This window comes from Paramisgurnus dabryanus, chromosome 7, assembly GCF_030506205.2.
Source record: "Paramisgurnus dabryanus chromosome 7, PD_genome_1.1, whole genome shotgun sequence".
NCBI lineage: Eukaryota > Metazoa > Chordata > Actinopteri > Cypriniformes > Cobitidae > Paramisgurnus > Paramisgurnus dabryanus.
In genome coordinates, this window is record NC_133343.1 from 24,666,467 (window position 1) to 24,688,983 (window position 22,517).

The 22,517-nt window shown below is 37.4% G+C and overlaps 1 protein-coding gene across 4 annotated transcripts in view; it reads left to right on the forward strand.

Moving 5' to 3' along the window:
• Positions 1 to 22,517, forward strand: part of negr1 (neuronal growth regulator 1) — a 162,081-nt gene that overhangs the window by 65,699 nt on the left and 73,865 nt on the right. For all 4 annotated transcript variants that reach the window (XM_065272597.2, XM_065272598.2, XM_065272600.2 and 1 more), the window contains exon 4: positions 9,450 to 9,581. In XM_065272597.2, the coding sequence (XP_065128669.1) occupies positions 9,450 to 9,581 (132 nt within the window). The remainder of the gene's footprint in view (positions 1 to 9,449; positions 9,582 to 22,517) is intronic.

Sequence of the window (22,517 nt, forward strand, 5' to 3'; positions counted from 1 at the left end):
CAACAGGTTACTTTCTGGGCCTGTTGACGTGGATAAGACCGACATTATCATAATTCCTCTCGATTTGACTCATAGCCTGTAAGTTAACTGCCGTAAGCATTGCATTGTGAGCGAATCTTTCAAACATGGTAAGGAGCATCACATTTCCGGCTGAGGCCAGAGGTATTCAGACCAATCACAACGTACAGATTAGCTGGCCAATCAGGGACACAGCACTTTTCATATCGATACGTTTTGTACAAAATCATTTTGTTTTAGGAAGAGAGGGAAATCTGGAGCTACAGAAATGCACAGTTTGTGGAAAATAATGTGTTTTTTGAACCATAATCCACGCGAACACATTGTATTATACCAAATACACAAAATAATTTTTTTAGCAATGAAATAGGTCCACTTTAAAATTGAAATGAATGAGATTGAGTCGCTCTACCATTGTCGGTGCTAGCAGTGTGCACACAGCATAAGCCTCAGTTATTTCTCCTGAGAAAAAGACCCAGAAATCAGAAAACCCTGCCCTTAATATGCCCACCTGGGTCTAATGTCACACAATTCCACCTGTTATACCGTCGGGAAATCACTTCAATCTGACAAGAGACGGGAAGTAGATCGCATCATCATACAACAAACAATGATGCTTCCTTGACAAGTTTTTACAGTAATCTATAGTTCCTTTATTATTCACTAGGTGGCGTTCTTACACAATTTATAAAAAACTAAAGCATCAGCTAATTCTACATTATTTTAAACTCTGTGTATGTTTTGATCATCATTCTGAATCTGATCTCTAATAAAAGTCCTTAACAAACATGCTTTTTTCAACTTTTTGCTAAAAAATCTGTATTTTTTATAACCATAAAAAGTAGTTATAAAAAGAGAACAAATAAAGATAGAATGTTTTTTTTTTCAGTTTTGTTTGTTTATTTATTTGTTTGTTTGTTTTAAAGCAGAGGATCTCTTCTTTCATTTTAAATATATTTGTATGTTTACATATTTATAGAAATTTTTTTCCTGAAAGGCATTTTGTGAAACTTTTATGAAAATCACAAAAAAGGCTGGTGGGGAATTAAAAGTCAATATCAATGAAGATTTGATTATGAACTTCTCATCAAATTTACACAAATCCTGGTTATTTTACATTTTTATTCCACATAAATTTTACAGCTCCATACTTTTGTTTCTAATTTGTTTCTACTAAGCAATTTTACACTGAAAAAAAATGATTCATTGAATTTAATAAATTTTTTAAGGTAAGTGGTTGCAATCAATTTATTTAAGCTAAATTTAAACAAAAGTTTTATATTTTATTTTACTTTACTAATCTTTTTTGTTTAAATGCGGCTTAAATAAGGAAAAACATTGATATTTAAATGGAACACAACTGAGAACTCATGAGCTATGAAAATATGATGAGCAACATCTGAGCAATAAAAATGCATTTTTTTAGTATATCTTGGTTATAGAAATATGCCTTTTTTTTATTAAAGCTTCATTTACAGCCAAATGGCATTTAAAAAGTTGCAAAAATAATGTTGAATGTTCTATTTTAACATTTTCCGTTTTATAAAGAACTAAAATTGAGTGTTTTTAATAACAAATGAACCCCTGTGACATTAAGGTGCTCAAAGAAACAGTCATCAGACTGAATATATATTATTGCATAGCATCAATTAAAGCTTACAGTATGGCATCACCATGATAATAGTGAGAGCCATGATCACACTCGCCACAATAACTACTGTAATTTATTAAATCACCCGGTTGGGGGGTTAAATCTGCAACCTCAGTGGTCTAGCTACACTGGAGATATAATTGGTGGTAACCTAGCACCATTGGCTAAATAGTCTAAATGCAACTGGCCTCCTACTGTATGTCATCGAAGACCTTTAACTTGTAATTACCACTTAGCATATATGTAGCCTTTTTAGGCCTCTAAAAAGACTATGCTTTAAAGACCTTTAAAGACCTTTTCAACTCATAATGATGAAGAGGTTTCCATCATTTTTCCAGGCAAACGCTTTTGCCCCAAAGGAATATGTTAGAAAATTCACTGGATGAAATAGTAAGTAGCACTCACTGACTCATAACACTGTGTTTAAATTTTGCCCTTGTCATATCGTGCCCATTTGAGAACCATGACTCCCAATTTCGCCCCACTATGGTTGTGATTAGGATTAGGTAAGAGGGATGATTTAAAATGTACAGACAAATAAGGTAGCAGTCTCCCCAATATGTTAACCAAAACACCTTGTTTGCATCAAAGCTAATGTATTGCTAAATGATAACTTCATATTTTGCTACCTCATCTAACCTTTAAACTGCACTCTCTATTCTAATACGTTTATGCTTGAGATAAAATTGCTTTATAGACATGATTTAAAACGCTATAGATGAAGATCTAGTGGCTCATAGTGTATATAGTGGGAAGTATTAAGGGTATAGGGCAGTCTCTTGCTTTCTGTACAGTCTGGCCCAGCATGCTTGATCCCAAACATGCTTTCATAAGCTTTTTCCATTGTGATTTAAGGCCTCGGGATATACAGAACTCTGACCTTCCGGTCGGCTGACTAGCACACTTCAGATTGTTATTTTTTTCTCATATGATACCGCTACACTGAGGCGTTCAATTGTCCTTTGTCAATCCTTTGTTCAAGTCTCTACCTTCCTAAATTCTGTTTTATTGTTTCCCGAACAATGGCTTCTGCGCTTCACACAGACAGTCTGTCTAAACATCGCCAAACGGTTTCAATTCAGCGCCTGGCTTTTAAAAGAGCTTGGACAGATATTTTCAGCGATTGTTTCGTGGCACTTTGGGACAATAAGGAGGCTATCAGGGTTAAGGTGAGATACCGGGAATGGGAAAATGAAGTCGCTTCAGGTGTGTATGAGAGAGCAAATGTGTGTGTATGTGTGTGATTGAATGATGGTTAATGGTTCATTGCTGACAACTCAATAAACGCCTCGGGCAAACCTCTCATAATGCAACATTTGGCCTGCCGCAGTATTGTCTCACGGTTTAGCGGCGAGATCTTCTGAAAACTCGCCCCATAATGTATTCTTTACCAGCGCTCATCATATCAGCGGCGAGCAGACCTGAAGGAAATGTACTTTGTGCTCTTCACACAATGTAGGAAAGTGCTTACTGTGGCTGCACTTAACACGGAGCCAATGTGGAGTCGTAGATTAACCTTGCTATGATTTCCCTAATTTGGTTGAGTGACATTTCCCACAGGCTTGGACGAGTCTCACTTGAGCTTTTCAAATAACTCCCGACGTGCACTTTCATACAATTTGGGAAGTAGTTTAGATTATGGAAGGATAGGGGGGCGAGTTTACATATGAATTCGTTGTGCAGTCTCTGTCCCCAAAGCCTCGTTCCGCTAAAGTGTATCTGTTTCTTTATTAGGCTTCAGCTAACAGATCTGATGTTGGTTGGATATAAAAAGAGTTTAACAAAGGTTGCATGCTTTATTAAATGTTACTAACTCATGATAATTTACTATTATGGTTTAATCAGTAGGAAAATGTAGGGTTCATTGTTAAGTCTGTTAGAGAAAAAGAAAATAAATCACTAAGCTTAGGGAGTTATATGGGGTGAGTTAATCACTGATCCCTTAAGATCCCTCTGGATCGTAGTTGGAGAAAGAAATACGGTAGGTTGTAGCTATGCTTATTTATAAATTATGTCCAGTTGGCCTGTTGCCTGAAATGAGTTTCACTAATTACCAGTGATGTGTGATAACATATTTAGTTTGCACCAAAAAGTAGTTGGATACTTAGTTCACATCTATAGAAATTATGCATTTAATTGCATTAAATAACAAAAAATCAAATCAAGTTGTTTCTGAAAATAATGAGGCTTACATTTACATTTATGCAGTTGCTAGACCATGTATCCATAAGGTTTTGTACTTTTATTCATATAAAAACATTGAAATGTTGTACCATTTGTGGTAAAATATTATGCTCTAAGGACCTATTGTGTACCTTAAGGGACAATTTTTTTTACCAGTTAAATTTTGGGGGTACAAAACAGTTAACTGTATCTTTAAAGGTGCAGTGTGTAGATTTTAGGAGGATATGTTGACAGAAATGCAATATAATATACATATTATCAGTAATGTTTAAAGACCTTACATAATGAACTGTTATGTTTTTATTACCTTAGAATGAGCCGTTTTATCTGCATACACCGCGGTCCCCTACATGGAAGTCGCCATTTTGTGCCGCCATGTTTCTACAGTAGCCCTAAATGAACAAACTGTTGTATAGAGTGCTTTTTGTTACTACATTGTCACAGATTATGACGTTTGTCCTGTGTTGCCTACCGTAGCTTTATTATGCATTTCGAAAGGGAGAATTAAGCTGTGGACTTACCACTAGATACTACTAAAATCTACATACTGCACCTTTAAAGGTATACAATAGATTAGTAATGTACCCCAAAAGGTACAACATTGTATTATGTTTAGTATACCTGTTAAAGCAACACTAAAGACTTATTGCTCTTTGCTCCCCCTACAGGTTAGAAGCGTAATTGTTCATTACCACTGTCGTAAATACTGCAGCATAGCTGGCTCTGATTGGATTGTAGGTCTGCCGTAAAGCAAGTTTTTGTAGTTTTCACTCGAACTACAGGACCACTACCCGACGGTTGGAAACTTCTTTAGTGCGGTTTTGGCCGATAGAGGGCTGCAAAGAGAATGTGAAAGTGCCATTCACCCTGTTTTGAGTGGATGAAGGACTGAAACTTTTTTGGAAACGTTATTTTAAGGTAAAAAAACTATTTGGTGTTGCTTTAAGGTACAAAAAGGAACCTTAGGGCAGTGGTTCTCAAACTGGGGGCTCTGAGATGGTGCCAGGGGGGGCCCCGGTTGAATAACATTTTATAAAATTTGTTAATTTAACATAAATTCTGTGTATTAAATGTCAAAAAATAAGGATATTAACCAACAGCACTACATTGAATAATTTAAAATGTTTGGTTTATTTAAAATTTTAAGTTTTTGAATATTTTATGTGATAATTTATTTTAGGGGGGCCTCGACTGTAGACTATCGAAATTTTTTCTGGGGCAATTAACCGACCTATGAAAATAGCTACTGTGACAGGCCTACATCTATCCAGAATTTTGTATGTATTGTATCAAATCGGTGCTGCCCTGACAACCTGGTAGAGTATTCATTTGAATATGAAATCATTTATATTGCGTACGTGTCGAACGCGGCTATCCGCGCGCAGCCGCGGTGAGTATACTTGGATGCGGAAATAAATATAGCCAGCCCTTCATGCAGTGTCCCACTAAATGAGCTTCAGGAATGTTTTGTGTGTGGAATACCTTATCTCTGAAATAACGGGTTTCATTGCTTTTAGTGGATATATGATGTCAGTTCCACTTATGTTCACACTGGTGCCCTAGTAACGTAATTTAAAAGGACAGTTAATTCACATTTATCATCCTTTACTCCTCCTGTGTTGTTCCATATCCATATGACTTCATTTTTTACTACTTTTGAATAAAAAATAAATATGTTAAACAGGTTTGAAATGACATGAGGAAGAGCAGGGTTGTCAGGTGGGACCCAGTCTCTATACAGCAGGTAGCGTAAGGCTGGAAATAGTCGACTCTCATGTTACTCAGCATGGGACGCCCTAAATGTCATCAAGATGATGGATTTTCATATTTCGGCAAACAATTTTATTATTTACAACCAGTGGCGGCTCGTGAATGCTCTTCCGAGGGGCGCAAATTTGAAATATGTGTTCGGAGTGTCATGTGTGTTGCCCGCGTTTTTAAAATATGTGTTTGTTGCATCATGTGAACCATGTGCATCACGTGTATTTTCAAAATAAGTGCCTGCTGCACACACGTCAAAACCATTTATGATAAAAGAGACGCTCACATTCTCAAAATACATGCAAAAGACAAATGAAATAAAGTATGCCAAATGAATAAAGTTTGGGCAGGATTCTCTACTCTCAAATGCTGTCTGCACTGAAACCACGACCCCTTGCGGTTGTGTTAGGGGCGGGGCCATGCTCGGTGGCATCAATGTGTCATCAAGCAACCATTTTAGCCCCGCCCAAAACAAATCCTAAAATCAGAAATGTGGAAAGACTGTTTAATGATGCAACTCCACATTTCAGTACTACATAGTTCACACTCTTTTTAATGTATTTCAGCAATACATTTCAATTTTTTATGTAACTTTTGTAGAACATTACATGAACATCAGTCAGAAATGAAGTGTTGGGGGTTTTTAGTCTTTAGGGTTTTTTTAACCTCATAACCCAGCTTAACGCACCCCGCCGAAAATAAATAAAATACATAATAAATAAATAAATAAAATACAATAAAAACCCTTACAGATCAATACTGGTTTAATTTAGGTCTCAGAGTAAAAAATATTTAGACTTTACAGGTCTAGTAGGTTACAACACAGAGGTATAAGACACATTTGGAAGGTTTTTTATAATACATTCTCAGTTAGGGAGACAAAAGGACCCCACATTTTCATAAACATCCTAGTTTTTATGGTAGAAGAAGCAATTTCTTTATCTTAGATATGTGTTTCATAATATAACGGTTACTTGTTTACCTCTGTCGCCCTACTTCTCTTTTTATTTTGGTCCGGCCAAATGTTGATTGTTTTGCATGAATACATTTTATACAATTTATCCTATTTTACAGTCATTGCCTCTATTCATTTGTAAAGCGTTGGATACAAAATAGCACCTTGTCAGCTCAGATAAATATCTAAGTCAGTTCGTTGATAACCCTAATGCAAACTATTTTGTTCAATTGTTGAATTTGTTACCTACTATAAAGACGTAATTGTTTATATGCAACACAAAAATATGTATGCAAATGACATAGGGACATGATAATTTAGACTTGGAGCACTTGTATTTCTTGTATTTTCTAGCGAGTTCTTGTATGTGACCCAGTCTGTGAAATCCAGTTTTATAATCTAATTTTAAGATTAGGAGTATCAAAGTTTGATTTCAATCACTGAGATTATATTTTCTCAAAATGGTCTAATTTTATGATTTTACTGGGTCACATTTTTCTAGTTGTTTCTTTTTCTATTTTTAATTATTATATACAGAATATGTTATTTTTTATCAGTGCTAGTCAGCAGATTATAGACACAGAGGTATTGTACTGTATGTATAGAGACTCTTAAAGTTATATACAGACCAGTGAATTTATATATCCCTAGAATGCCTTAACAAAACACTAGAAACTCAACAAGGCCCAACAATAAGGATTGATCGATGACCCATGGCTAGTGTGCGAAGGGTCTGTGGCAATAAACGGAAGCATCTCTTGCTCTGTTGGTCCTGTGGTGCATTGGGGCTATGTGTCTTCATGTCATACAAATAAAATGATTTGGAGTTTTGGCGTTTATTGAACGTGCTGTCATATTGTGCTGATTTAAAGGCTCACTCTTTGGTAATATTATTAAGCTGGCTAATGTGAATTTATTGAAATCATGGGAATGACTTGTGACAGTTATGGAAGTATTAGTTAGAATGCTTTCATAAAATGATAAATAAAAAATTGGAAACACTTAGTTTACAATAAGGTTGTTAACATTATACGTTAACATGGCCGAGCAATATTGATTTTTTAATATTTATTCATCTTCTTTTATGTGTTCATCTTAACTCTTTCGCCACCAGCGTTTTAAAAAAAAAGCCAGCCAGCGGCAGCATTTTTTTATGATTTTCACAAAAGTTTATAGCTTCCAAAAAATTTTCTTCCTAAAAAATATAAACATACAAGCTTTCAAACCAAAAATTTTTTCATCCTAACTTCATTAGTTCTCTTTTTATGACCTCTCAAATATGGGTAGGTTTCTTTAAAAACACACAATTTTGAGCAAAAAGCTGGGATAATTTCATTTTTGTAAAGGACTTTTAATAGAGATCAGATTCAGAGCGATTGTTACGATCCCAGATGGTGTTTTAGGGGTTTGGATGGGAGGTAACAATATGAAATGATTATAATTTTATTTTGGTGCGTGTATGGGAGCCAACAAAGACAAAGACAACAAAAATAGTGGGCAAAAACTGTGCAATTTATTAATATACAAAAGGTGTTCAGTGGTGACAAGATGATAATAGGTCATAATATATACAATATTTACAAGAAACAAATAACAAAGACACTAAAGGGGAAAGGGCCACGAGCGGTGCCAAAACACAGACATAAACAAAACAAAACCGTTCTAGCTAAAGTTTAACCCTCTTAACCCTTCTAGCTCTCTTCAAAACATACACAGACATGCAGCTGCTTGCCCTATAGGGCGATACTTTCGGGTTTTATAAATTGCGGAAACTGGATAATAGCGGTATTGCTGAAAGCCGGAAATACTCGTCATTGGCAGGGGCATGTTTTCTACTAATTGAACTCGTCAATGGCGGTGAAAGTGTTAATTCATTGTGTATTTACTAATGTTAACAACTTTTGATATTAAAATGTATTACACTGTTAAAAAAGGCAAGGTTATTTTAACCCAGCGTTGGATTAAAAAGGCATAAACTCAGCTTTCGGGATAATTTAACCCAGGAAATGTTTATATTTGACCCTTTCTTTCCAGCAAAAGTGTGTTTATGACTAATCTGTGTCATGGGTGTAAATCATAGCTTTTCTTGCATTAAAAAGCTACAAAAAAGCCTTAAAAAGCATTTTTGCTAAAAACCGCTTACAATACAACACAATACAACTGTATTTTTTTATCTATTACTGATTATTCTGTCATTTGGTGGGGTCATTTTTTTCTTTCTTGCTTGTTTTGTTTTTTGTAATGTTAATAGTAATTTTGTTATATTTTTGTTATTATGTAACGATTGCCTTTTGGGGTAGCAGAGTCTCTCCATCCTCTTTCTCCTTATAGCTTTTTGCATTCTGTGGGGTTTCTGCTGACTCAGACGCTCTTTATCCGTAAGTCAGTGTAGGATTTACCTCTCTGTGCCATGAGACAGATTTACCTCACTGTAAAGTGGGATATAAATAGATTTCACTGAGGAATATTACAATAAGGATGGGTCCTAGACTGGGAAACCCAGGGAAGTTTTTAGTCCAATAGATGCGTGGCAGCTTCATGCTGTGCTATATTACCTCTCATTACTCAGCTACCTCAAGTCATATTTGTAATATCGGCACCGTTCCGATTTCCTCACACTATTTTACGCCAATAATATTCCTCTCTCTATTTGAATAAGCTCACAGCGGATATGCTTCCCACTGGATGTATTATCAACAAAGCAATTATATGCCTTGATAACCTTTTTTGGGGGGGAATGAAGGTGTGCTTACATTTTTCCAGGCTATTGAGACGCAATTAGCATTCAAACTTTTAAGCACTTGGTTAATAATTAATAGGTGGTTGCAGGAAAGAAAACCCCCTTTTTGTAAATTTGTACGTGTTTTTTGTTGTTAACAGCCAGGAAGTATGAAAGTGGAGAGTATTTAAATATTACAAACATCACTCGGGATCAAGCAGGAGACTATGAGTGCGGTGCCGAAAATGACATTTCTTCACCCGACACCAAGACTGTGAGAGTCACAGTCAACTGTAAGTACTATATACCTATACATTTGTTTTTATTTGTACTAGCTGTCCGTTTCAGTGGTACTGTTTTCACTTCCTATTAGAAATACAAGCTCTGTTTCAAAACCTACAGCAGTGAACTGTTTTGTGTGACATTGCTTTCAAACAGCATTTCTAGGAACAAGAAGTTAGTAACTTCCATTTAAGACAGAATTGCCAGATTTGATTATTCATGCTACAATGACAAAAATAGTTGTAAGTAGCAATACTCCAGCCAAATATTACCACATGATTTACTCACCACCAAGCAATCCAAGATACATATGTTCATCATCTTTTAGACGAGCACGAGTTATTTTAGTAAATTTTTTTGCTCTTTCAAGCCAGTGTTGTTTTTAGCAGCCCTTTTAGTTTTAGTCTTAGGGCCCTATCTTGCACCCAGCGCAATTGACTTTGTCAGTGACGCATGTATCATTCGTATTTTGCACCAGCGCACAGCGGGTTTTTCCCTCCACAGACGCACGTCGGCAAACTAGGGAATGAACTTGCGCTCCCTGGGCGGTTCAGCGCAAAAAAGAGGCGTGTTCCGGCGCAAACCATCCCTTATGCTATTTTGCAGTTTCAAAAAACTATTGCGCCACTGACCAGAAAAAAAGTTTAAAGTCAGTGGCGCGTTGCGCGTTGTTCATTATGCTATTTTAAGGGCGCATGCTTGACCATAATGTATAGCGTGCACAACGCGCATACACTTTGCATCTAATCTACACAGATGCAACAGTTATTTTTGCAAATCATAAATTGTTACACTAAAAAATATGAATACACGAGATAAGGGAAATCATTGTGGTGAGCATTGTGGTGATAGTTTTTATTTATTGTGTGGCTGCGTTAAAAAATTCTCATGCAAATAACGATTAAAATATTTTGTGTGGGTGTATTACGTTTATTTTATGTAAATAATAATAAAAATGTTTTCATAATAAACCTTAATGTATATGAACTTGATTTGTAAGAGTACTTTGGGGTTGGACCTTGCTTGCGTTTCTTGGGTCCGATTTCAAAGCCCCCAAACCCTTTCAGCAGTGAGGGTGGACCTCTGCTGGCGATGTCCTCTGCTGGCGTCTGTGTAGAGGCACGGCGTGCCCGATTTATGCTGGCAAGCTTGGGATTCCCCCGTCTCCTGACATCATTGTAGCGCTTGGCGCAACGGTGGGGATGCCAGCTGATGAGACTGTGGTTATTTCCTCTCACGCCTGTTTAACCTACGCTGATTTGGGCGGGTTTCTTCCATCCCCATACAAAACAACTTCTCTGTCTTTGACTGCTCTTACAAGAACGGGGGTCTCCTCGGCTGTAAACCGCTCCTGGCGTATGCCTGGTAAATCCGTCATAATAATAGCAACCCGCCACGGAACTTGCGCCCTTGCGTTTAAAGGGAATGTTGGATAGCGTTCTGATTGGTTTATTTGACGTTACGCCCAAACCACACCTATGAATAATGAACTTTCTTCAGACCAACCCCTTATTGATTTGCGCCCGGTCATTTCTCACGCCGGGAAAATAGCAACAGCGCCCAAGATCCGCCCACAAACTCACTTGAGCTTTGCGCTTCGTACTTGCATTTCAGATCGTTAAAATAGGGCCCAAAGTCACATTTTAGTCACTTATAAACTTGATAGTTTTAGTCAAGTTTTAGTCGACGAAAACACAAAAAGGTTTTAGTCAAGTTTTTTTGTTGAGTTTGTGTGTTACGCTGAGACATCGCTTATAAAGTTGAGAAACGCGTGCCTTGCCTTGTTATTTAAATACACCTCAAAAAGTATTGGAAATGGGCTTAGGTTGTACAAGCAGATACATGTAAAACCTTAAGCTTGCCATGAAATGTGTCACAAGCCGATTGTTGAGTAAAATTGAATGTAAATGATATGTTAACAGCGTGACTTGTTTGATACCTTTAAAAAAATATTAGCGGGATGAGTCTTCAGGTGCCGCTTGAGGTTGGTGGCCACATTTACCGTTGTCTCCCAATATGCATTCCGTTTTTCTTTCTGATGGATTTTACTGAAAGTATGTCCATAAATCATCTCGTCTTTTCCGTTTATTGCCGTCACCGCCACGGCCCTTCGAACTCGCCATAGCCGCAGGTGTGTTGTTGTTGTGTGAAATCTTGCACGCGTGTGCGGCATGGTGGCGATAGGAAGCGGCAGCATTGCTGATACTTTTTAGCTAAAATCAGACAGATTTCATGCAAAATTGACAGAAATGACATGCATTGTGAACGTCAGACTTATAATCATTTTTGTTCCATCTCGTCTTGTCAACGAAAACTCGAAAGCGCCTCGCCATGTTTTCGTCACTTTAGAGCCATTTTTAGCTAGTCATCGTTGCGTTATCGTCATAAAAAAAGGTGCGTCAACGAAATCATTTCGTTATCGTTGACGAAAACAACACTGTTTCAAGCTTAATAATGGTAGAAAACAGGGATCATGGAATAACTTTTGACTTTAAACCCCCAAAACGTGCATTCATCCTTTTCAGAGGTAATCCACATGGCTCCAATGGGATATAAAGTTTTTTTTTTTCGGTAATCGATGCGACTGTGTAAGAAAAATATTCATATTTCAAACTTTATAAACTAGGGGTTTGGCACTGCCCTCACAATTCGATTCAATTAAGATTCACCATGTAACGATTCAATTCAATTCGATTCTACGATGCATTGCGATACATCAGAATTCTACTGTACACAACAAGGCAAATTTTTTATTAGTCAAGTGCAACTATTCTCAACAAAAATGGAAGCTTACCAGCTTTAAGACAATGACAATTATATTATATACCTGAGATGAGAATTTACACACAGCGTAAATCTTGTCTAGTTTCCCATTAACTTCGTAGAATCCGAAATGTGCCCATATGTCCACGTTCCATGGAAAAGGGTGCGTTTTTATTTACCGGTCTATCACTGTCATCTCTCTCCGCCTCAGCCATCTTGATTGTTGTTGTTATGCCCCCGGAAGTAATTGAAACTTCACAACTTTATTGTCCACTTGAGGCCAGAAAATAAACAGTGACATAATCGATTATGGCACTTTGCTGCATCGATGCTGAATCGTGCATGTGCGCATTGCGATGCATTGCCGAATCGATTATTGTTGACACCCCTATTATAAACTGTAAAAACTAGCAACTGGTAATGGCGCCATCTTGGACTAACGCGATTCACAAGAGGTTTTAGTGATAGACCTTTATTAACCCCTTGGTTTACTTCTGTGAAGGATGGATGCATATTTCAGAAGTTGTTCCCGTTATAAGCTTGGAAGGACTTTTTCAAAAATAAATCCAAATGTGTTCGTCTAAAAGATGATGGACATGTGTACCTCGTATTGCCTGACGGTGAGTGAATCATGGGGTAATTTTGATTTTGATTTGGCTGGAGTATCCTTTTAATACAGGTATAGGTTGGTTGTATCACCACAATCCATTCTGTTACTCATGATGCTAGCCATTATTCATATTAGTTTCAAATTATGTTTGAGTTTTTTTAAGACGTAATACTAAATATTGTCCCTCTTGAAACAGTGCTTATCCCATTGTGCTTGTCCCTTTAGGGGATTTGTAATCAACTTTTCTCTCATTGTCTTGCAAGTAGGCAGGTGTAGCTTTCGCTACAGTCTTTCTTCTGCATCTCCAAATGGCGCCGTGGTTGAAATTAGATTAGGATTCATGGTACTGGAGTTTCTTAATATTTAACGAGAGAATTCCCTTTTTTGTCTGGGATAGAATGATTAATTTTCAGTGAGGAATGGTCTCAGTGTTATATGGAGTCTTCTATTATGCAGGTAATGAGTCTCTCAAAGTGTGAAAAGACAGTAATGAGCACTCCAAGCATTAATGAATTATACTGACTTTACCCATCATGCTCTTGGCGAGGATATCTGCCCCCTCCACCGAATACAGTGAAAGAACACTTGACAGTTTCTCTTCCTTTTTTTTATCTTTTAAGTCGTTTTGTCTCATCTGCGGCCACTGGGATCATTAATCTCTTTGTCTGCGTATATAGCATATGCTGAATCACACCACAGCAAGAGAACATAAATCAGACACCCCACTCGTACGCTGGAATAAATGTGGCGTTCAGACCATCAAGCGACGGCTCCTTTTACTATCACGCAAACACAGACTAATGGGCAGATAACCACTTGGAAATGTCAGGATTTCAATGGTGCTGGTTCGATGACAGGGATGAAGTCATAAGTCATATCACATCTCCACCCCGTCGATTGTATTGACACTCTCTAATGAGGACTGAAGCTGGGAAGATAGAGGAACAGTCCGGTGCTGAGTCTGCTGTTCAAAGAGCAATTTTTTCATTTCATAGGCACTATTTTTACACTGTTATGCATATCACTGAGTCCCATTTTCAAATTTAGCAACATTGACACTTTGAAATGAATCTGTGGAATGTTTTCATGTACCATTTCATTTTATTCAATCTTTATTTTTTGATGATATTGCCACTTACAGTACGACCATTAAAGCCAACTGTAATTAAGACTTATTAACCAACTTAAAATATATGTGACCCTGTCTGTGAAATCCAGGCTAAAGTCTCATAATCTATTTATAATCTAATTATAAGGAGCATCAAAGTTTGATTTCAACTATTAAAGGCAGGGTGCATGATCTCTGAAAGCCAATGTTGACATTTGAAATCACCTAAACAAACACGCCCCTTACTGCTGATTGGCTGCAAGTGTGTTTTGGTAGTCGGCCGACTTCCTTTTCCAAAGTGTTTTTCAAAAATCACGCACCCGCCTTTAATTTCACTATGATTTCAATCTTAGACTTGATCTTGCTAAGTCAATATTAAAGATATCAAGGTTATATTTTCACAGAATGTGCTTTAAATTATGTAGGATGATTTTATGTAGAAAACAGTATGGGTCCTATTTTAACCATCTAAGTGCATGGTCTAAAGTGCATGGCACAAGTGGACTTATGGGAGTATGAATCCACATTTGCTAGTTTAACAACGGGTAAAATGGTCTGTGCGCCTGGCACACAGTCTTAAAGGATTGTTCCTATTCTCGTAATGAGTAAAGGGTGTGTTTTTGGCATAACGTGCAATAAACCAATCTCATCTCTCATCCCCTTTAAAAGCCAGTTGCACTTGCGCAATGCCAATTCCCTATTTGCATGGTTTGTAAGCGTAAAACTGTAAGCAGAGGAAGAAGACCATCAGTTTTAAATTGATGATAAAATGTGCTTTATTTTTATTTATTGAAAGGGTTATTTTGTAGTTAAAGATTTGGTTCTCTTCAGTTATTTCAGTAATGGAGTAATAAGTAAAATAGGAGTTTTTTAATTGGTGATAAAATATGATGCATTATCACTGTAATCTCAAAAAGTTTTTTTTAAAGAATAATTTACAAATGATCACAAATGGATTGCGGTGATTCTCAGCCTTTTTTTCCTTCAAGACCACTCATTTGCCCACAACAACATTTGGAGGCCCCCTCACCCACTGTTTCCACCAAATACAATATACTAGAGCTTGACATGACTAAAGATTTATTTGTTACAAAAATAACCAAACAATCTTAATTGTTTGTTGTTTAGCTTATTTTAATGCTTGTTTTGTCTTAAAATTTTAAGTCATCTTGAGGACCCCTTGAACATTAAGGCCCCCATGTGGACCCGGCCCTCCGGTTGAGAAACACTGGTGTAAAGCACCTTCAAAATAGCAGCATGTCAAACTCATTTGTTTTTGCATGTCGCATGATGAAACAGGCATATGACAACTAGTCACAAGACATGCAAGAATCATTGAGATTTATAGTAAAGTAAGATTTGAACTGACAGGCCGCATTATTAAGTTTACAGTAATACGCAATATATCGATAGAAAAATTCACTCAAAATATTAATAATTTTCAATCATAAACATATTTATCCACTTCAGAAGACATATATTACACTATTGGAGTCATATGGGATACATTATTATGAATGGATGGATGGATTGATGTGCTTTATGGAGCTTGAAATCTTTGCCCGATTCAATGGCATTACAAAGCTAGAAAGAGCCAAGATATTATTTAATATAACTCCAGCTGTGAAGTCAGTTACATTTGGGATGGCATGGATGGGGGTGAGTAAAATGTAGAGTGATTTTCATTACTGGGTGAACGGTTCCTTTCAAGTTTACAAATCTATATAAATATTTTAATGTAAATACCGACAAATGTCAAAAAACCCTCTTTATACAGCTTGTGATCAATATCATTAAAAGTCATTGTTTTTGAAAGCCCTCCATTCTATAATGTGCAGTGGTACAAAAATACATGGTGATATTTAATTTTCCCTCATTTAAAGTGGTTTTCCTTGTATTTTCAGTCACAACTGTAAGGTTTTTTGTCATGATAGGTGTGCATGCTGCATTGCATGATTTACAGTGACATCTAATGACAGCAATACAGTAGCTCTTATTTCCTGTAAAATGCTTTTTTATACAGTAGCTGAAAAGGGATGGCAATGTCATAATCCCAATGCATCAATCACAGTTTCTCCCACTACAGCTGGGGGCCTCCAGCTCTGAAAAATTATCTCGAATTGACGTGCCAATGCTGGAATTAGAGACGTGTTATCTCACCATCACGTCCCAAAATAAAAGTGTGAAGGATACGAGAGGACCGCTCTGCCAGCGCCCGTTCTCTCGCTCAAAGAAATCCTTTATTGTGAAATGTGCAGAGCTAATAGGATTTTATTCAGCCACACTACAGTAAAAGTCTGCTCGGTGAAGCATTGAATTCGGCTGTTTTGACAGCATCTACCTTGTGGCGTAATAATACGCCATACTGTATTACTGTACATGATATTACTGTAATACGGTGCACAGTAGAACGTGTGCTTTTACTGTATAAGGAGTATTATTGCACATCTGCCTATATGTTTCAAGCTGTAGTTGTAAGCCATGTCTCACACTGAATCTTTACTTGTGATCGAATATTCATGCAAAAATACTGTGTGGGCGAGATTATTTATAATGTGACAGTGGTGAGACCTTTCCTTGCATAGCGAGTTATATTAGCGTAACACGACTGCAGATAGTGTGACTTGGCTCTGGCATTTCAAGGGTAATCAGTGTAATTAAATACACGCTAAAATAATCCAGTTTGAAAATAATTACAGCTTTTAGGTAAGTGCAGAACTGACCTTCAGGTTAATAGCAGATTATGACCACTAATTGAAATAAGCCAATTCATTAGGTGAAAGCTAATTCAGTGCGTGTGTATTTTAATGCATTTAATGCATGTATTTGTTAGCCTTAACGTTATTAAAATCACAAGGACTTACCTGATTCAGCTCGATGTCACTGCTGCGTTTCAGAATGAAATATAAAGAATCGGGAATTTATTCATTATTGTATAAATCAAGTCCCGAAGATCAATGGCAGAATGTTTGTAGGTCCTGCATTTATTTACGATATTACAGAACCCAGTGGATTTGTGTGTGGCCGACACCTTGAATCATTTACTGTTATTGTTGGTGCTGGTTCCCTTGTGAGTCTTCAGATAATCTACTGTCAGCGTTCTGTGAAGGTCATGTAGATCATTCTGCTAACTGCAATACTGTAAATATACCTCCAATTCAAAACCTTCATATTGTTGTTATCCGGTTGTGTTTTATAAACAAAGTACTCCTTAAATAGTTAAAGGGATAGTTAACACTGTGTCACTGTGTCCAACCAGACGTGACGCTCCGACATGTGATAAAATTTATATATTTTTTTTTTGTCCTAACCAGCCGCATTGTGACGCCTTGATGAGCGTCAGTCTGTTTAAAACCCCTTTTTGATCGCCAGCGACTAGCAATGGCAGGGCAACATGATCTCTTGGCAACGAAGCTTGGCAACGTCTGCCGACATGAGCGAAAATGACCTTTGGTGACAGGAAGTGGGCGTGTCCAGCAATGCAGCAAAGGGGCTGTTTATACCTGGTAATAAGATGTGTTTTGGTCAATTGGATCACAAGTAGATCCAATTGTAGTAGTAAAGAGACACGTTTACACCTGGTGTTTTAATCTGTCTCTTCTGTTCACTTTAGGGTGTTTTCATATCTGTAGTTCGCTTCATTTGGTCCGGACCAAAAGCAAAAGATGATACACTGTGACTTTTTTAGCAGTTTTGGTTCCTTTTCACACCACATTGATTGCTCTGATCCGCACCAGTTGAAACGAACCAAAATTCTGTCATGTGGTAATATCAACATCACTCATTGGCCACATGTATTTGAACGTATTTCCTAAACTGCTTCTCGATTGGTCAGAATCAACGTGCCTGAAATTCCAACGGAACTTCGGAAGTAAACAAAAAGAAGGAAAATGCAGTAGACACCATGGAAACAGACGGCTAAGCGCTGTAATTATGTCTCCGTGGTTGTTATACATAGTTTCTATTCAGCACTCTAGACAAACTGTTTATTTCCAGAATGAATTGCGGACGCGGCTTAAAAACAACGTTTTAATGCACTACAAACGGCGAAGACACCAAATTTCTGAGGCTCCGCCCGCACCTCCTCGCAACTCCATGTATGTCCGCGATCTGTCATTGTGCTAATATTGCTAATAGAAACTGTAAACAAACATTTCCTTATCCGATAATGGACTGCAGGTTTAGTCCAAAATGCGCAGTACTTTTGCAGTTAGGTCGGTTAGTTCTCGGATCGTGTTCTCACCACAAACGAACCGCTCCGGAGTTTGTTTGAAAGCGTACCAAGACCACCTCTTCAAGGTGGTCTCGGTCCGCTTGTTTGGTCCGCTTTTGGTGTGCACCAGAGTTCAATTGCTGCATTCTCACCTGCCCAAACGAACTGCACCAATTGAGCCATCGAACTCTGGTACGATTCAACCGAACTAAACAAGGCAGGTGTGAAAACACCCTTAGACCACTTCTGTCCTGATTATTTTGAGGGGATGGTCTGTGGGCGAGTCCCTCTGTTTTCATTTAAACACGAGTGGGAAAAATTATGGTTTTAAATTGACGCATACTAATATTATGTCTGCTGATTATGTTTTTAGTAAACATACAAACAGGTGCATCTCAATAAATTAGAATGTCAAGGAAAAGTTCATTTATTTCAGTAATTTAACTCAATTTGTGGAACTTGTGTATCAAATCAATTCAATGCAAGTACTTTTAATTCTTTGCTTCTTTTAATTGTGATGATTTTGGCTCACATTTAACAAAAACCCACTTTTTCACTACTTTATCTCAGCAAATTAGAATATGGTGACATGCCAAGCAGCTAATCAACTCAAAACACCTGCAAAGGTTTCATGAGCCTTGAAAATTGTCTCTCAGTTTGATTTACTAGGCTACACAATCATTGGAAAGACTGCTGATCAGACAGTTGCCCAGAAGACAATCATTGACACCCTTCACAAAGAGGGTAAGCCACAAACATTCATTGCCAAAGAAGCTGGCTGTGTGTACAGAGTGCTGTATCCAAGCATGTTAACAGAAAGTTGAGTGGAAGAAAAAGATGCACAACCAACCGAGAGAATTTCAGCTTTGAGAGCTGTTTTGGTCAAAATTGATTCAAGAATTTGGGTGAACTTCACAAGGAATGGACTGATGCTGGGGTCAAGGCATCAACAGCCACCACAAACAGATGTGTCAAGGAATTTGGCTACAGTTGTCGTATTCTTCTTGTTAAGCTACTCCTGAATCACAGACAACATCAGATGTGTCTTACCTGGGCTAAGGAGAAGAAGAACTGGACTGTTGGCCAGTCGTCCAAAGTCCTCTTTTTAGATCAGAGCAAGTTTTGTATTTCATTTGGAAATCAAGGAACTAAAGTCTGGAGTAAGAGTGGAGAAGCTCATAGTCCAGTGTTAAAGGGATAGTTCGGCCAAAAATGATATTAAACCCATGATTTACTCACCCCCAAGCTGTCCGAGTTGCATATGTCCATTGTTTTTCAGACAAACACATTTTGGATATTTTAGAAAATGTTTTAGATCTTTCAGTTGATTAAATGTAATGTTACGGGGTCCACGACCTTCAAGTCCAAAAAAAGTGCGTCCATCCTTCACAAAATAAATCCAAACGGCTCCAGGATGATAAACAAAAGTCTTCTGAGGGTAATCCGCACGGTGTTGTTGTAGAAATATCCATATTTAAAACTTTATTAACGAAAATAAATACCTTCCGGTAGCGCCGCCATCTTAGACTCCTCTGTATTCAGGAGAGAGTATTAGCGTAGTGTACGCACTTTTCTTAGTGACGTATGAAAAATTCGGAGGGCGGGGGCACAGAGCAGCAGCAGAGTAGCCTCCGTAGGCTGCGTAAGCTCTCATCCTGAATGCGGACGCGACTAAGATGGCGGCGCTACCGAAAGGTATTTATTTAAAGTTTTAAATATGGATATTTCTACAACAACACCTCAAAAATGAGCTGAAGGCCACTTTTAAAGAAACCTGGGCATTCCATAGAATGATCGCCTTCATGCCACTTCAAACTGGAGGCAGTAATTAAAGCAAAAGAAGCCCCTTCCAAGTATTGAGTACATTTACAGTAAATGAACATACTTTCCAGAAGGCCAACAATTCAGTAAAAAAAAATTACTTATGAAGTATTCTAATTTGCTGAGATAGTAAATTGTTGGGTTTTTGTTGAATGTGAGCTAAAATTCATCGCAATTAAAAGAACCAAAGACTTAAAGTACTTCAGTCTGTGTACACTGAAGTTATTTAATACATGAGTTCCACAATTTGAGTTGAATTACTGAAATAAATGAACTTTTCCACGACATTCTAATTTATTGAGATGCACCTGTATAAGAGCTTTTTCTGATAATTCAGAGCAATTGATAAATAGCTTGTGCAACTTTCACAAAAAGAAAAAAAAAACATGAAAAAGCCGGAATGCAGACGCATTAGTTTTATGTCTAAAGATAGTCTAAAGAATGCGCTAAATACTTTGGGCTTGTGGTAGATGTCAGATCCGACGTAAAAACGTGTTCGGTACCTCACATTAGATCAGTAGGCGGAGAGAAGGTGGTCTTTTGTGGCTGCTCAAAGACATTCGACCACATGCGTATCTACACCACACAAGCAATGTTCAAGTGCGTTTTCCACATCCTTTGAATGTTGTCGAAAGTGGACGAGCTCAAAACGTTTCACACCACGTTTACATGTGTATTTAGCATCGTCCACTTGTGATTCGATTGAACAAACCACATCTTAATACCAGATGTAAACAGCCTCAAGGTCTAGAAATTACATGAGCCACTTTTGGAAGTGTCTACCAATGAGATTGGAGGAGTGGCGCTCACCCCATCCATCTCTCACCAATTGCTCCAGTGGACAATGCTCGGTTGTTTATGACAACCAGAATTAGGAACGCCTCATAATGATCTCATTGAAAGAAACGGGGGACACACAGGGCTTTAGGAACGGTTTCTATTGCTGCAATTTCGCGACTGACTGCTCCACCTACACAGAGATCTCATTTAATGAAGGTTCTGCACATTATTCATATTTAATCATTAAACATGGATGAAAAGAGACTGATTATAGATGTTTAAAAGCAGAAATATATATCAATTTCCTCAAGTTTCAAAAGGAAAGATGTATAAATTGGAGTGATGCGTACAGAATATGTATGTGTTTGCGCTCTTCAGCTGCATTGCTACTGTATAGGGTGCACAAACAGAGAATAACAGTTTTTACTGGGTGTGTTTTGTGATTGATTGAGTCCCGACTTTTTCACATATAAACAGACAAATTGCCCATTGCTGGAATCATATCTGGTTAGGACACGGTGTAAAAAAAACCCAAACAAAATTCGGTCTAAATTTACTTCCATGACCTCATATTGATTTCGAGTAAACAGTGCTAGAATTTAACTTTCAATGACCACTTTTTTGGTGTAGGGGTGCGCGGGGCTTAACGTAACGCACGCGGGGTTAGTTGTAACACGGACTGTTTACATTGTTGCACAAGGTTGAGCGTTTTGTTTTTTTGGTATTTTTTTACGCTGCCAAAAGACGATCTCCCATAAATTATTGTAAACGTATAATGTTTTTCCAGAGAGTTATTGATGAACAAGTGTTTCGGTGGCAAAGTAAATTTTTTCATCATATGTTTTTTTGTTTTGTTTCTGTGTGTAAGATACCAAATCCAATGTTATGTCATATTAATCAGTGTCTTGTTGACTAACATAGCATCGTTTTCAAATGTCTGCAGCTCTTAGCAACTTTTTTGGTGGGCTTGAAAATATTTTGACCCAACGGGGTTAATTGTAACGCTGTGTTACAACTAACCCCTCAGCACTTAAAATATGAAAACCGCTAACGTTAGCGTAATTCTTGACGTTGTTTTAAATAGGCTACACATGAATAATTGCTGGCTGCCAACAAAATGGCTGGCTGTCTTTAAAAAAAAATCTTGTGTCAAATGTATTTTTGTTCATATCTTTAATATTGATTGAATTAGGTCACGTCAAAGATTGAAATCATAATGAAATGAATGGCTAAAATCAGACTTTGATGCTCATTATCTCAGAATTTGATTTTGAAACTGTAGAATGTTTTTAACAGACTGGGTCACATATAAAAAAAATGTTTTGTCATAAGTGTGCTGCTTTTTCTCACATATTAAGACATTTGTATCCATTTATAATTGAACTATTGTTAGAAAAGGGCTGGATGAATGAATACATTGTGGATACCTGTCTATTTTAGACAGATATATAAACAATATCCACTTCAAGTATATAGACAAAATAGTATTGAAATATTTGCCTGCAAACTTAATTTTTTGCAAGTGTTACAACTACCCCCCTGCCTGTTACAATTAACCCCACCTATGGGGTAAGTTGTAACGTTTGCACTTCTATCACGTTTGGTGTATTTGTCCAAGAATGGCAAGTACTAGAAACAAACTTCAAATGTTA